The sequence below is a fragment of the Brassica napus genome, chromosome C2 (assembly GCF_020379485.1).
Source record: "Brassica napus cultivar Da-Ae chromosome C2, Da-Ae, whole genome shotgun sequence".
Classification (NCBI taxonomy): domain Eukaryota; kingdom Viridiplantae; phylum Streptophyta; class Magnoliopsida; order Brassicales; family Brassicaceae; genus Brassica; species Brassica napus.
In genome coordinates, this window is record NC_063445.1 from 20,127,667 (window position 1) to 20,143,025 (window position 15,359).

The 15,359-nt window shown below is 38.1% G+C and overlaps 2 protein-coding genes across 3 annotated transcripts; one reads left to right on the forward strand and one right to left on the reverse strand.

Moving 5' to 3' along the window:
- Positions 1-22: 22 nt before the first annotated feature.
- Positions 23-2,593, reverse strand: LOC106379630. 2 transcript variants are annotated; one of them, XM_048747958.1, is made up of 4 exons: positions 1,019-2,592; positions 775-932; positions 420-693; positions 23-346 (listed from the first exon to the last, which is right to left on the reverse strand). In XM_048747958.1, the coding sequence occupies exons 1-4, from the start codon at positions 1,026-1,028 to the stop codon at positions 42-44; spliced, it is 747 nt and encodes a 248-aa protein (XP_048603915.1). In that variant the 5' UTR covers positions 1,029-2,592; the 3' UTR covers positions 23-41. The 2 variants fall into 2 exon arrangements, with proteins under 2 accessions (XP_048603915.1, XP_022567202.1); XM_022711481.2 differs by having other exon boundaries at positions 775-2,593.
- A 6,045-nt stretch (positions 2,594-8,638) lies between these two features.
- Positions 8,639-9,537, forward strand: LOC125582231. Its single transcript, XM_048748818.1, has 2 exons — positions 8,639-9,078; positions 9,159-9,537. The coding sequence occupies exons 1-2, from the start codon at positions 8,639-8,641 to the stop codon at positions 9,535-9,537; spliced, it is 819 nt and encodes a 272-aa protein (XP_048604775.1).
- The last annotated feature ends 5,822 nt before the right edge of the window (positions 9,538-15,359 follow it).

The window sequence follows — 15,359 nt, forward strand, 5'->3', positions numbered from 1 at the left end:
TTTTTTTTACGAAACAGTACTCTTAGGTTTATGAATCAAATTTAACCCGTCAAAGATTCATTAATAATCCAGAAAAGAAGAAAATATCCATGGAAATCAAAACGATAACGACAGAGATCAAAGCTCATAATGAGAAGCATAGCTAGTAGAAGTTTTTTTAAAAAAAGACATATAAGACTGATGACGGGTTTGTAGGAATATGTTTTCCCAATTAAACTATAACAAAAGTTTAAGTGGATGTCTAAAACAACGTACGGTTCAATTAATAGGCGGACAACAACCCTGCTTGTGGCTGTTTGGTTTCTGAGATCGGACCCCTGCACAGATCTTATCTCACCAACAACATCTGCGAATCAGAAAATTACTTTAGCAATCAACATTATGATGAAATTCAAAGTTGCGCGGAGAAAAAAAAAGACCTGGTAGCTCTAAACTGGTGTTCGCAAGCACTTGAAGCTGTTCGTAACGCCTAACCATAAACTTGTCCAACTTGATCACAGGGGCGTCCGTTTGGACCTCAACAACACGCGTTGAAGGAATGAACCGGATGACGTACTGATGCTCAGTAATCTTATACGTGTGAGCCACCCTTGCCACGTCAAGACGGTCCAATCTGACAATAGAACCGGTTTTCAAAGAGAACCAGTAATGGTTGGCCCGATTAGCTGGAATGAAACCGTGAATCACCGAGTCCTGTAAGAAGTAAAAGAAGATTAATAGTCTTTCATTACAACAATCCGAAAAGCAAAAAGTTGGATCAGAAACAATCCTTACTAATTCATCGAGGAGTAGAATTGTTATCCCCATAAACTCTCCATTCTTGCTAATGTTCCGGGAATCCCAAAACCGGATGAGTCGACCAACAACAGATTGAGCAGATCTTCCAAGACGAAGAGAGTCGAACGTGGGGTTGCCGACGGCGGCGTTAACGACTGGAGTTACGGATGAAGCCATTATCGTTACGAATTCAGAAACAGGATGACAAAGGGGAGGAAAAAAGTAGCGAGGAGGGCGATACCTGATTTCATGAAGAATCTATATATATGGTCTTCTGGATGCGTTAGAGGTTGACGTTTTGTCGTCCGAGGAACTTAAGACAGCCATAAAGATCAAGTTAATCCGATAAGACCGAAGAGGAATCGACCATAGGTGAAGGATCTGGAAGAAGGCGAGGGGTCGGTCTTTCTTCTCACCAAAACGCAGGAGCAACCCTTAAGCCCATTCAATAGCTATGAACAAACACGAAGCCCATTTCATTTAGCCCACGCGGTTTGGGAAAAAATAATAATAAGGTGGGACCCACTAAGTGTACACGTGGACACCTTAAGGAGCCTTGAAAGTGTCCTATTATAATGTTGATTTACCAACTATTTTACTCATAAGTTTTCTTGACATAATGCTTTTGCAAATGATTTACCAATTTCAATCTCATTTATAACAACTACTCTATATATATGTAACAAACGTTCTTTATGAGTGACACTTCAGAACTAAGAAACAATTATAGAGTCAATATCATGTTTTGACAAGGTATCAGATCCACAGGCAAAGTTGGAGACTATGATGCAAAGAAAAAGTAACCTTTTCCATTAGATAAACTAAAGAAAGCTCTTGAATTGATCAGACTATATATACCACAGCCGGAGGACAAGCCACAACAAGGAAGCAGAAATAATTAACTAAAATCTATCTCAAACCCCAAAACTTTTTAGAAGCTAGGAACGCAAACAAATGATAAAATCAGTTGCATGATCCATTGTTTCGATGCTCATCATGGAGAGCAGTAAAATCGCTAGCTATCCACTGTCTCAGTCCGTTCATTATCAATCCTCTGTAGCACCCAACGTGGCAAAAAGCTCATCGTTAGACTACCAGATTGGTTTACTTGGCCTAAAAGATACCCACAAGTAGTTGATTTAGCCAAAGTCTTTCACTGCAACGTTTTGTTGTTAATGCACCGTCACTAAGGACAACAGACTTGTGGTTTGTGGGAAAACCAGATGGATCAAAATCAAAACTGGTTACAAGAGATGCTCTACGTTTTCTCTAGTCGTTTTCCTATTTCTCTTTTTTTTTCATTCGAAAACCATATACACTTTCTCTAAAACGTTAATCTACATATTCTTTATCTAAGCTTCACCGACTATCTTTGGTGAAATTTCTTCTCCGGTAAAGACTAATCTTCCCCTGTAGTCTCGGTTCAGTGTTTTGAACATCTCTAACCACAAAATCCCAACGAACAAACATCAATCATCGGTCGACAATATCGCAACTTCCGCCTCACAAATCCTAATTGCCAACCTCCGATGTTCCTTGTCTCCACCATGACAAATCACTACAAGAAAACATATTTTTTACGAGGGCAATATTCGTTGTAAATTCGTCGTAAATGGGGTTTTACGACGAATTAACCTCGAAATACGTTTCGTTGTAAAACGTCCGTCTTAACGGAGATTTCGTCGTAAACGACTTGTTATGTTTACGACAAAAATAATTCCTCGTAAAGCGCAGGGCAAGGTTTCATCGTAAACGAGACGTAACTTTTCGTGGTAAACTCCACGTAACTCTTTCGATGTAAAGCATACGTAAATATTTTCGTTGTAAAGAACACATAAACTTTTCGATGTAAAACCTTCGTAAATCTTTCGATGTTAATCACTCGTAAGAATTTACAAGAAGTTTACATCGATTCTTATTATTAATATATATATTGAATTTATTTTGAATTTATTTAATATTCAGAATTTAAAATAATTTAAATTTTAAAACGAAATATGAAAATGAAAAAAATATTTTAAAAAAGCATTTAAAAGTCATACAATAATATTTAAATTCATAATACAAATAGAAATATAAAAAAAACTACATATTCTCGAAGTAGTCGGTGGGGTTGCTCGGCTGTTGACGGGTTGGATCAGACTCTTGGGGATCTCGTACTGGCAACCCAAGAGCGGCTCGTCTCTCACTCAACATTCTCTGCATAACCGGGTTTCCCACGGCCATCATCTCTAGCAAATCCTCAAGAGAGTCTAAACGAACCTGCTGGTTATCCATTCGAGCTTTCATCTGAGCAGTCTCTTCATCCCGTCTCGAAGTGTATGACGAAGTTGTCCTTTCAACTTCGTTAACAGAGCCTATACCGACTATCCGTCCCTTCTTTTTAGGAGCCACCTATAAAATAAAAACATATATTAATATAGTTAATTATGTTAAAATATTAAAAATAATGTAAACAAAAATTTTAAGTTGTACCTCCTCGAAGATTCTGTCGGCCTCTTCGGTGGACAATGTGACTGGTAATCCATCGGGAGACTCCTGGGTTAGTTGCGTCTCCCGTTCTTCAAGATCTTGGTTCTGGAGTTCTTCGCAATCTTCATTTTCTTCTCGAGAGTGATCTGCGTTCTGTTTTTGCTTTCTTTCCTTCATTGACCTTTGATTTGTGTTCTCTTTTCACACAATTGTTTTCTTTCTTTGCGAATCACAATTTCTTTGCGATTTCGATTTCTTGAATCAAATCATCTTTACGGTTACGATGAGTTCGGCAGCTGATGAGATTCATCGACCGTCACCGTCTTTAAAAGATCCTAACTCCAATCCTCTCTACGTTCATCATGCCGATCACGCTGGTATTGCTCTTGTATCTGAGAAACTAGCGGGTCTAGGTAACTTCAACACTTGGCGTAGATCAGTGCTTATGGCTTTAGGAGCTAGGAACAAAGCTGTATTTGTTGATGGAACTTTTACGGAAGTAGATATGAGTCATCCGGATTATGCATCTTGGTCTCGTTGCAATAACATTGTTTGTACTTGGATCGTGAATGCTGTGGAGAAATTGATTGCGAAGAGCATCATGTACCTGACTACAGCAAGGCAGATGTGGTGGACATTCATGATCAGTTCAAACAGAGTGATGGACCAAGGACAGCAGAGATTAAGCAGCAAATCTTTACGGAGACGCAAGGTTCTTAGAGTGTCAGTGACTACTATACGAAGTTGAAGCAGCTCTGGGAGGAGTTGAAAAATCATGAGAGCCCTTACACTTGTCGCTGTAGCCGTCTGGATTGTCCTAGCCTCAAGAGGATTATTGATCGTGATGAGCAAGATCGCATTTTGAAGTTTCTTACAGGTCTTAATGAGACATTCACCGCGACTAGAGGTCAGATCCTCATGATGGAGCCAAAGCCTAATATCAACAAGGTGTTCAACCTCATCTGTCAGGAGGAAAGGCAACGTTCGATGAAAAGCACAAGCACTGTTGCCTTCAATGTGTCTCACACAGCTCCTGATGCAGCACTTGTGGCAGCTTATTCTGCGGGTTACAACAAGAATAGACCTCGCTCTATATGCTCTCACTGTGGATTGGGAGGACACACTATCAACAAGTGTTATAAGCTCCATGGTTATCCCCAGGGTTACAAGCCTCGCCAGCAGAGTCAAGCTCAGACTTCAGTTCCTCCAAAATCTAATCAGCAGTGGCCACCTCGCAAGGACAATGTTGCTAATCAGGTTCTACAGGATACGTGTGGTATATCAATGCACAATCAATAGAGAGTCCACTTGGGGACAGTCACACAGGAACAAGTTCACCAGCTTCTCAATGTCTTGAGTAATCAACATACTCCTCTAATGGACGAATTTTCTCAGATTTCGGGTAGTACTATTACTCTATCTGATGGCATAGCTTCTACTTCTAAACCGCAACCACACATTATTGCACACACTGTTTCTGAACACCCACCTTCAGGTAACTCACCTAACTCTCATTTTATTTATGCGGGAATGAAGAAATGGCCTTACAGTTTTAGCTCCTACCTGGATTATAGATACTGGTGCTAGTTGCCATGTGTGTTCTGATTTGAAAATGTTTTTGCACACTAACACAATTGATAATACTGCTGTGATTCTTCCTGGTGGCTCACGTATTTCTGTGACAACTTCAGGCACAATTCAAATTAGTACACGACTAACTTTGAAAGATGTATCATACATCCCTGATTTCAAATATAATCTACTTAGCATCAGTGCTCTAACTCATAATATTACCATCTCTGTGCTTTTCTCATCTCTTGCTTGCTTCATATTTCCTGATAGTCCGTTCAACTTACTTCAGGAGCATATTCCGGGTTGCATGATTGGGAAGGGTAGACTTCAGAACAATTTATATGTGCTGGATACTCCTGCTTTATCTTCTCATGTTCTGTCTACATTGCACTCTGCTTCTTTGGAATCATTTCAAATTCTTTCACAAAATCATTCACAAGATTATGTCATCTCGGAAGCTTCTTCAGAAATTTGGCATCAAAGACTTGGTCATCCTTCTCATACCAAGATTGATATACTTTCGAAACTTTTAAAACTTTCAAATGTAAAGAATAATCATTCTATTTGTGTAAAATTTGTCCTTTGGCAAAACAAAAACGAATTTCTTTTCCTTCTAATCCAAAGCTTTCTAAAGCACCATTTGATTTGATTCATATTGATGAATGGGGTCCCTTTCAAACTCCTACTCATGATAGCTATAAATACTTTTTCACTTTGGTAGATGATTGTACTAGAGTTACTTGGCTATATCTTTTGAAAGATAAATGTTCTGTTGCTACTGTGTTTCCTGAATTCTTTCAATTTGTTAAAACTCAATATAATTGCAATGTTAAAGCCATTAGATCGGACAATGCGCCTGAGTTAGCTTTTACATCTCTTCTTAAAACTCATGGCATCATTAATTTCTTTTCATGTCCATATACACCACAACAAAATTCTGTTGTAGAAAGGAAGCATCAACACATTTTGAATGTAGCTCGTGCTCTCTTGTTTCAATCTCATGTTCCTTTACAGTATTGGGGTGAATGTGTACAAACAGCATTTTATCTTATCAATAGAATTCCTTCTCCTTTACTTCAGAATAGATCTCCTTATGATCTTTTGACACATGATACTCCTTCATATGATCACTTACGTGTCTTTGGTTGTCTCTACTTTGCATCAACATTATTGAAAGACCAAAACAAATTTAGTCCTCGTGCTTCACCATGTGTTTTCCTTGGATATCCGAATGGTTTTAAAGGCTATAGAATTTTAGATATTAACACCTATACAATTTCTGTGTCTCGCAATGTTGTGTTCCATGAATCTGTATTTCCTTTTTCGAAAGATTCGAGTATTGATCCTTATTCTCATTTCTTTGATCAAGATGTGTTGCCTTTGCCTATTCCAGATTCACTATTCCCTGCATTTTTTTACTTAGGCAATAACATATCTGATACTAGTTTGTTTCCTGATCCTTTACATGATTAGTTTGTTTCAACATCTGCTGAAAACATTATTCATACATCTTCATCTTCTACTCAGACTAGTGCTGCTGCTAACCCGTTACCTGGAACACGTTCTAAACGTCAAACAAAAACACCAACTTACCTTGATCAATATAATTGCTTTCTTCTTAACCAAATACCTGATCTTCCTGTTCATCAAACTAACACAACTTCTTATCCGATTTCTTCATTTCTTTCTTATGACAAGTTTGATGATGAACACAGAAACTTTCTTCTTTCTATCATCACTTCTAAACTTCCAAGATTTTTTAAAGAAGCTATGCTGTCAGATGAGTTCAGGAAATCCATGAAATCTGAAATGTGTTCTTTGGAAGAGAGTGGTACTTGGTCTGTGTGTGAACTGCCTCCGGGGAAGCAACCTGTTGGTTGCAAATGGATACAAACCATCAAGTATAATCCCGATGGAACCATTAAACGACATAAGTCTCGCGTGGTGGCTAAAGGCTACACTCAATTAGAAGGACTGGATTATCTGGACACATTCTCTCCTGTGGCCAAAATTAGCACTTTTCGGCTTCTTCTGGCACTGGCGGCAGCTAAAGGATAGTCAATAACTCAACTAGATGTGAGTAATGCATTCTTGAATGGAGATCTTGAAGAAGAAATCTATATGCAACTGCCCCAAGGTTATGAAGAGCTAACTGCGAAGAAAGTGCCTTGAAATTCAGTTTGTCGACTTCATAAATCCTTATATGGCTTGAAACAAGCATCGAGGCAATGGAATCACAAGTTATCTGAGGTGATTCTTGGTGATGGATTTACACAAACACACTCGGATCATTCTCTCTTCATCAAGTATGAAGACAAGAAGTTCCTTGTGGTTCTGGTTTATGTAGATGACATTCTCATTGTGGGAAATGATGACTTGGCCGTGACTGCATTCAAGACGGTTCTACAAACAGCTTTCAAGCTACGAGATCTTGGACCAGCAAAGTATTTCTTGGGTTTTGAGATTGCCAGAAACAAGACTGGCATCTCGATCAATCAGCGGAAATATGCTCTGGAACTCCTAGAAGAAGCTGGTCTACTTGGATGTAAACCGTTGTCTGTTCCTATGGAACCAAATGTAAAGCTGTCTTCTAGTACTGGAACAACTTTACATGATGCTTCTGTTTATAGAAGACTGGTGGGAAGACTGCTATACCTCACTCATACTCGACCTGATATAACATATGCAGTTCACAAGCTTAGCCAGTACATGTCTGTACCGACTGATGCTCATCTACAGGCGGCTTATAGAGTCTTGCGATATCTGAAGAATGATCCTAGTCAAGGTCTTTTCTACTCTGCATCATCTCCGATGAAGCTAACAGCGTATTCTGATGCTGATTGGGCCGCGTGTCCAGACTCTCGCCAATCTATTACTGGTTACTGTGTCTTCTTGGGTGATTCTTTGGTTTCTTGGTGAGCATAGAAACAACAAACTGTATCCCGAAGCAGCTCTGAGGCGGAATACAAAGAAATGGCAGATGCAACATGTGAACTGATTTGGTTGACAACGGTGTTAGGCGAAATGCATTGTTCGCCATTGTCTCCGGCCACTCTATTTTGTGATAATCAGTCTGCTCTATACATTGCTTTCAATCCGGTTTATCATGAGCGCACGAAGCATGTCGAAATAGATTGCCATGTGGTGCGAGAGCGCTTAAAGAGTGGTTTCTTGAAGACACTTCATGTCAAGTCCGAGTTACAGATAGCTGACGTTTTCACCAAGGCAGTGCAACCAGGGCTTTTCAAGAATCTGATTGACAAGATGGGAATACGCAGCTTGTGCCTTTCATCTTGAGGGTAGGGTATTAGATTATATGAACCAACATGGTTAAGGTTTCCTTTTGCCTAACCATCGGTTTAGCTTCCTATCACTAAACCGAATGTATATATACCATAGAATAGAGAGTTGTAAACATTAAATTGAGCATTTTACATGAATAACAGATTCTCTTTACTCTGAGCTCGAGTGCACTAATATGGTATCAGAACGGTAAAAATCGCGTTTCTCGCTTCACTTTCTCGGGAAAATTGATTGGGAACTCCACTGAAGCTGACGACGAAGCTCTCGATTGATCTCATCTTCTTCGTTTACATGAGTATCTCGATTTCAGCTCTCGTTTTCGTCAAGATCTTGGTTCTGGAGTTCTTCGCAATCTTCATTTTCTTCTCGAGAGTGATCTGCGTTCTGTTTTTGCTTTCTTTCCTTCATTGACCTTTGATTTGTGTTCTCTTTTCACACAGTTGTTTTCTTTCTTTGCGAATCACAATTTCTTTTCGATTTCGATTTCTTGAATCAAATCATCTTTACGGTTACGATGAGTTCGGCAGCTGATGAGATTCATCGACCGTCACCGTCTTTAAAAGATCCTAACTCCAATCCTCTCTACGTTCATCATGCCGATCACGCTGGTATTGCTCTTGTATCTGAGAAACTAGCGGGTCTAGGTAACTTCAACACTTGGCGTAGATCAGTGCTTATGGCTTTAGGAGCTAGGAACAAAGCTGTATTTGTTGATGGAACTTTTACGGAAGTAGATATGAGTCATCCGGATTATGCATCTTGGTCTCGTTGCAATAACATTGTTTGTACTTGGATCGTGAATGCTGTGGAGAAATTGATTGCGAAGAGCATCATGTACCTGACTACAGCAAGGCAGATGTGGTGGACATTCATGATCAGTTCAAACAGAGTGATGGACCAAGGACAGCAGAGATTAAGCAGCAAATCTTTACGGAGACGCAAGGTTCTTAGAGTGTCAGTGACTACTATACGAAGTTGAAGCAGCTCTGGGAGGAGTTGAAAAATCATGAGAGCCCTTACACTTGTCGCTGTAGCCGTCTGGATTGTCCTAGCCTCAAAAGGATTATTGATCGTGATGAGCAAGATCGCATTTTGAAGCTTCTTACAGGTCTTAATGAGACATTCACCGCGACTAGAGGTCAGATCCTCATGATGGAGCCAAAGCCTAATATCTCCAAGGTGTTCAACCTCATCTGTCAGGAGGAAAGGCAACGTTCGATGAAAAGCACAAGCACTGTTGCCTTCAATGTGTCTCACACAGCTCCTGATGCAGCACTTGTGGCAGCTTATTCTGCGGGTTACAACAAGAATAGACCTCGCTCTATATGCTCTCACTGTGGATTGGGAGGACACACTATCAACAAGTGTTATAAGCTCCATGGTTATCCCCAGGGTTACAAGCCTCGCCAGTAGAGTCAAGCTCAGACTTCAGTTCATCCAAAATCTAATCAGCAGTGGCCACCTCGCAAGGACAATGTTGCTAATCAGGTTCTACAGGATACGTGTGGTATATCAATGCACAATCAATAGAGAGTCCACTTGGGGACAGTCACACAGGAACAAGTTCACCAGCTTCTCAATGTCTTGAGTAATCAACATACTCCTCTAATGGACGAATTTTCTCAGATTTCGGGTAGTACTATTACTCTATCTGATGGCATAGCTTCTACTTCTAAACCGCAACCACACATTATTGCACACACTGTTTCTGAACACCTACCTTCAGGTAACTCACCTAACTCTCATTTTATTTATGCGGGAATGAAGAAATGGCCTTACAGTTTTAGCTCCTACCTGGATTATAGATACTGGTGCTAGTTGCCATGTGTGTTCTGATTTGAAAATGTTTTTGCACACTAACACAATTGATAATACTGCTGTGATTCTTCCTAGTGGCTCACGTATTTCTGTGACAACTTCAGGCACAATTCAAATTAGTACACGACTAACTTTGAAAGATGTATCATACATCCCTGATTTCAAATATAATCTACTTAGCATCAGTGCTCTAACTCATAATATTACCATCTCTGTGCTTTTCTCATCTCTTGCTTGCTTCATATTTCCTGATAGTCCGTTCAACTTACTTCAGGAGCATATTCCGGGTTGCATGATTGAGAAGGGTAGACTTCAGAACAATTTATATGTGCTGGATACTCCTGCTTTATCTTCTTCTGTTCTGTCTACATTGCACTCTGCTTCTTTGGAATCATTTCAAATTCTTTCACAAAATCATTCACAAGATTATGTCATCTCGCAAGCTTCTTCAGAAATTTGGCATCAAAGACTTGGTCATCCTTCTCATACCAAGATTGATATACTTTCAAAACTTTTAAAACTTTCAAATGTAAAGAATAATCATTCTATTTGTGTAAAATTTGTCCTTTGGCAAAACAAAAACGAATTTCTTTTCCTTCTAATCCAAAGCTTTCTAAAGCACCATTTGATTTGATTCATATTGATGAATGGGGTCCCTTTCAAACTCCTACTCATGATAGCTATAAATACTTTTTCACTTTGGTAGATGATTGTACTAGAGTTACTTGGCTATATCTTTTGAAAGATAAATGTTCTGTTGCTACTGTGTTTCCTGAATTCTTTCAATTTGTTAAAACTCAATATAATTGCAATGTTAAAGCCATTAGATCGGACAATGCGCCTGAGTTAGCTTTTACATCTCTTCTTAAAACTCATGGCATCATTAATTTCTTTTCATGTCCATATACACCACAACAAAATTCTGTTGTAGAAAGGAAGCATCAACACATTTTGAATGTAGCTCGTGCTCTCTTGTTTCAATCTCATGTTCCTTTACAGTATTGGGGTGAATGTGTACAAACAGCATTTTATCTTATCAATAGAATTCCTTCTCCTTTACTTCAGAATAGATCTCCTTATGATCTTTTGACACATGATACTCCTTCATATGATCACTTACGTGTCTTTGGTTGTCTCTACTTTGCATCAACATTATTGAAAGACCAAAACAAATTTAGTCCTCGTGCTTCACCATGTGTTTTCCTTGGATATCCGAATGGTTTTAAAGGCTATAGAATTTTAGATATTAACACCTATACAATTTCTGTGTCTCGCAATGTTGTGTTCCATGAATCTGTATTTCCTTTTTCGAAAGATTCGAGTATTGATCCTTATTCTCATTTCTTTGATCAAGATGTGTTGCCTTTGCCTATTCCAGATTCACTATTCCCTGCATTTTTTTACTTAGGCAATAACATATCTGATACTAGTTTGTTTCCTGATCCTTTACATGATTAGTTTGTTTCAACATCTGCTGAAAACATTATTCATACATCTTCATCTTCTACTCAGACTAGTGCTGCTGCTAACCCGTTACCTGGAACACGTTCTAAACGTCAAACAAAAACACCAACTTACCTTGATCAATATAATTGCTTTCTTCTTAACCAAATACCTGATCTTCCTGTTCATCAAACTAACACAACTTCTTATCCGATTTCTTCATTTCTTTCTTATGACAAGTTTGATGATGAACACAGAAACTTTCTTCTTTCTATCATCACTTCTAAACTTCCAAGATTTTTTAAAGAAGCTATGCTGTCAGATGAGTTCAGGAAATCCATGAAATCTGAAATGTGTTCTTTGGAAGAGAGTGGTACTTGGTCTGTGTGTGAACTGCCTCCGGGGAAGCAACCTGTTGGTTGCAAATGGATACAAACCATCAAGTATAATCCCGATGGAACCATTAAACGACATAAGTCTCGCGTGGTGGCTAAAGGCTACACTCAATTAGAAGGACTGGATTATCTGGACACATTCTCTCCTGTGGCCAAAATTAGCACTTTTCGGCTTCTTCTGGCACTGGCGGCAGCTAAAGGATAGTCAATAACTCAACTAGATGTGAGTAATGCATTCTTGAATGGAGATCTTGAAGAAGAAATCTATATGCAACTGCCCCAAGGTTATGAAGAGCTAACTGCGAAGAAGGTGCCTTGAAATTCAGTTTGTCGACTTCATAAATCCTTATATGGCTTGAAACAAGCATCGAGGCAATGGAATCACAAGTTATCTGAGGTGATTCTTGGTGATGGATTTACACAAACACACTCGGATCATTCTCTCTTCATCAAGTATGAAGACAAGAAGTTCCTTGTGGTTCCGGTTTATGTAGATGACATTCTCATTGTGGGAAATGATGACTTGGCCGTGACTGCATTCAAGACGGTTCTACAAACAGCTTTCAAGCTACGAGATCTTGGACCAGCAAAGTATTTCTTGGGTTTTGAGATTGCCAGAAACAAGACTGGCATCTCGATCAATCAGCGGAAATATGCTCTGGAACTCCTAGAAGAAGCTGGTCTACTTGGATGTAAACCGTTGTCTGTTCCTATGGAACCAAATGTAAAGCTGTCTTCTAGTACTGGAACAGCTTTACCTGATGCTTCTGTTTATAGAAGACTGGTGGGAAGACTGCTATACCTCACTCATACTCGACCTGATATAACATATGCAATTCACAAGCTTAGCCAGTACATGTCTGTACCGACTGATGCTCATCTACAGGCGGCTTATAGAGTCTTGCGATATCTGAAGAATGATCCTAGTCAAGGTCTTTTCTACTCTGCATCATCTCCGATGAAGCTAACAGCGTATTCTGATGCTGATTGGGCCGCGTGTCCAGACTCTCGCCAATCTATTACTGGTTATTGTGTCTTCTTGGGTGATTCTTTGGTTTCTTGGTGAGCATAGAAACAACAAACTGTATCCCGAAGCAGCTCTGAGGCGGAATACAAAGAAATGGCAGATGCAACATGTGAACTGATTTGGTTGACAACGGTGTTAGGCGAAATGCATTGTTCGCCATTGTCTCCGGCCACTCTATTTTGTGATAATCAGTCTGCTCTATACATTGCTTTCAATCCGGTTTATCATGAGCGCACGAAGCATGTCGAAATAGATTGCCATGTGGTGCGAGAGCGCTTAAAGAGTGGTTTCTTGAAGACACTTCATGTCAAGTCCGAGTTACAGATAGCTGATGTTTTCACCAAGGCAGTGCAACCAGGGCTTTTCAAGAATCTGATTGACAAGATGGGAATACACAGCTTGTGCCTTCCATCTTGAGGGGAGGGTATTAGATTATATGAACCAACTTGGTTAAGGTTTCCTTTTGCCTAACCATCGGTTTAGCTTCCTATCACTAAACCGAATGTATATATACTTTATAATAGAGAGTTGTAAACATTAACTTGAGCATTTTACATGAATAACAAACTCTCTTTACTTTGAGCTCGAGTACAATAATAGCTCAGAATCACGGAGAGAACTAAAACATCTAAGCCTCGTCCATCGACGTTGAACCCATCCACGATGGACCCCGCTTGTTGCTTATATATTGTTGTTACCAAATCGTAAATAATATCTTAGTTATGTAATACATTTTTCTGACTTAATCGGATCAAATTAGATTTATGGAGAAGTCTTGAATAATCATATTCATTTAGTTTTCAAGAAATTAACTATTTATACTAAACAAATATATATTTTTGTATCCACATATATGCTAAAACAGATTTTTTTTTTAATGTAAACGAATTTAAGTACCCCATTTCTTATTTACTAGGTAGTAACCCGCGCATAGTTTGTTAGATTATTTATTGTATGTTGTACTAAGTGATTTGTTGTATAGTTTTTCTTGGGATGAACATTCATATATCCGTTCGGATTCATTTAATCTATTCGGATTTTTAGTAATCAGATATTTACAAATTTTGGTTTAGATTTGGTTTGAATCATTGGGGGTTCGGTTCGGATTCGAGTTTGACTCATTATCTTCACTCATAACAGTATGTTACGAAATTGACATCCAAGTAGTGTAAAATGTTTATGTACTATATAACCCAAGTTAAAGTTTAAAAATGTTGAAAGAATTCGTCAGATTTTCCTTGCTTCCGTAATCTTATCAGTATTAGAATAAAGTGTCCCACATCGGAAGTTGGAGGGGATCCTAAGTAATATATAAGATAGATGAACCAATCCACTTATGACCAATTGGTTTTAGGTTGGAAGTTCATCTAGCTTAATATGATATCAGAGCCGGATCAAAACAGTCCGATTCGATCCACATCGATCCAGCCCAAAGGTAGCCCATCGATCATTGTCTGAACATTTTGAGATTGACGCTCAAAGAACCATAATTTCGAAGGGAATATTAGAGACAAAGCTTCTCACATCAGAAGTTGAAGGGGGTCCTAAAAGCATCTCTAAAAGGCTCTCAAACCCTCAAATTTTGAGGTTTTTGGCTCTTCAACTGGTTCTATTAATCAGACCCTCAAAACACTATTTACTTTTTCATTTTGGTCATTCTAGTTTTAAAACTTACATATGATTTATAGTAATATTAATTTTTTTATCACTTTAATCTTTATAAATATATTTCGACCAAAAAAGTTGAATATAGTTTACATACATGTTCTTAGTGATAAATAAAATACATAAATTTGTTAAAACTTAAATTAAATTATCTAAATAGAAATATTATGTATATGTAGTTTAACCTCGTAACTCTTTTCTCTAATTAATGCACTTTTAAAATGATTTTTTATAAAAAAAAATTGTAAAACCAAAATATCTATATAGGAGTTATAAACACTCCATCTGTTTCATAATAAGTGTCATTCTAACGTTTTTTCTTGTTGCACAAAAAGTGTCACTTTACAATTTCAATACAAATTATACTTACTTTCAGCTGAAAATTAATTGCAATCTGCATTAATTTTATAAATAGTTTTATTTATCTCAAATACTATTGGTCAGAAAGGTGTAATTAATAACAACTTACATATATTTCAGCAAGTTTCTTAATGTGTGTGAAAAATGTCATAGTGACACTTATTAAGAAACGGATGGAGTATTATATTTTACATTTTTACTGAGTATTTATTATTTTAAGTTATAAAAGATTGGTACTTATATTTAATTATTATAAAGACTGGGGATTAAAATGCAATATGTAGAAAAATTAAAGATAAATTTGAATTTTGTTGTTGGAGTAACCTATTCTCAAAATGAGAGGATTACTCACCCTCAAAATGATGTTCTTTGTTAGAGATGATCTATGGACCACTTATAATACATTTTTGATATATCAGAATCTTATTTGTTGGAGATGCTCTAAATAATTTATAAGATATATGGGTCACTCCCGTGTTTCAAAAAAAAGAAGAAGAAGGGTCACTTCCATCTAGCTTTATAATCTG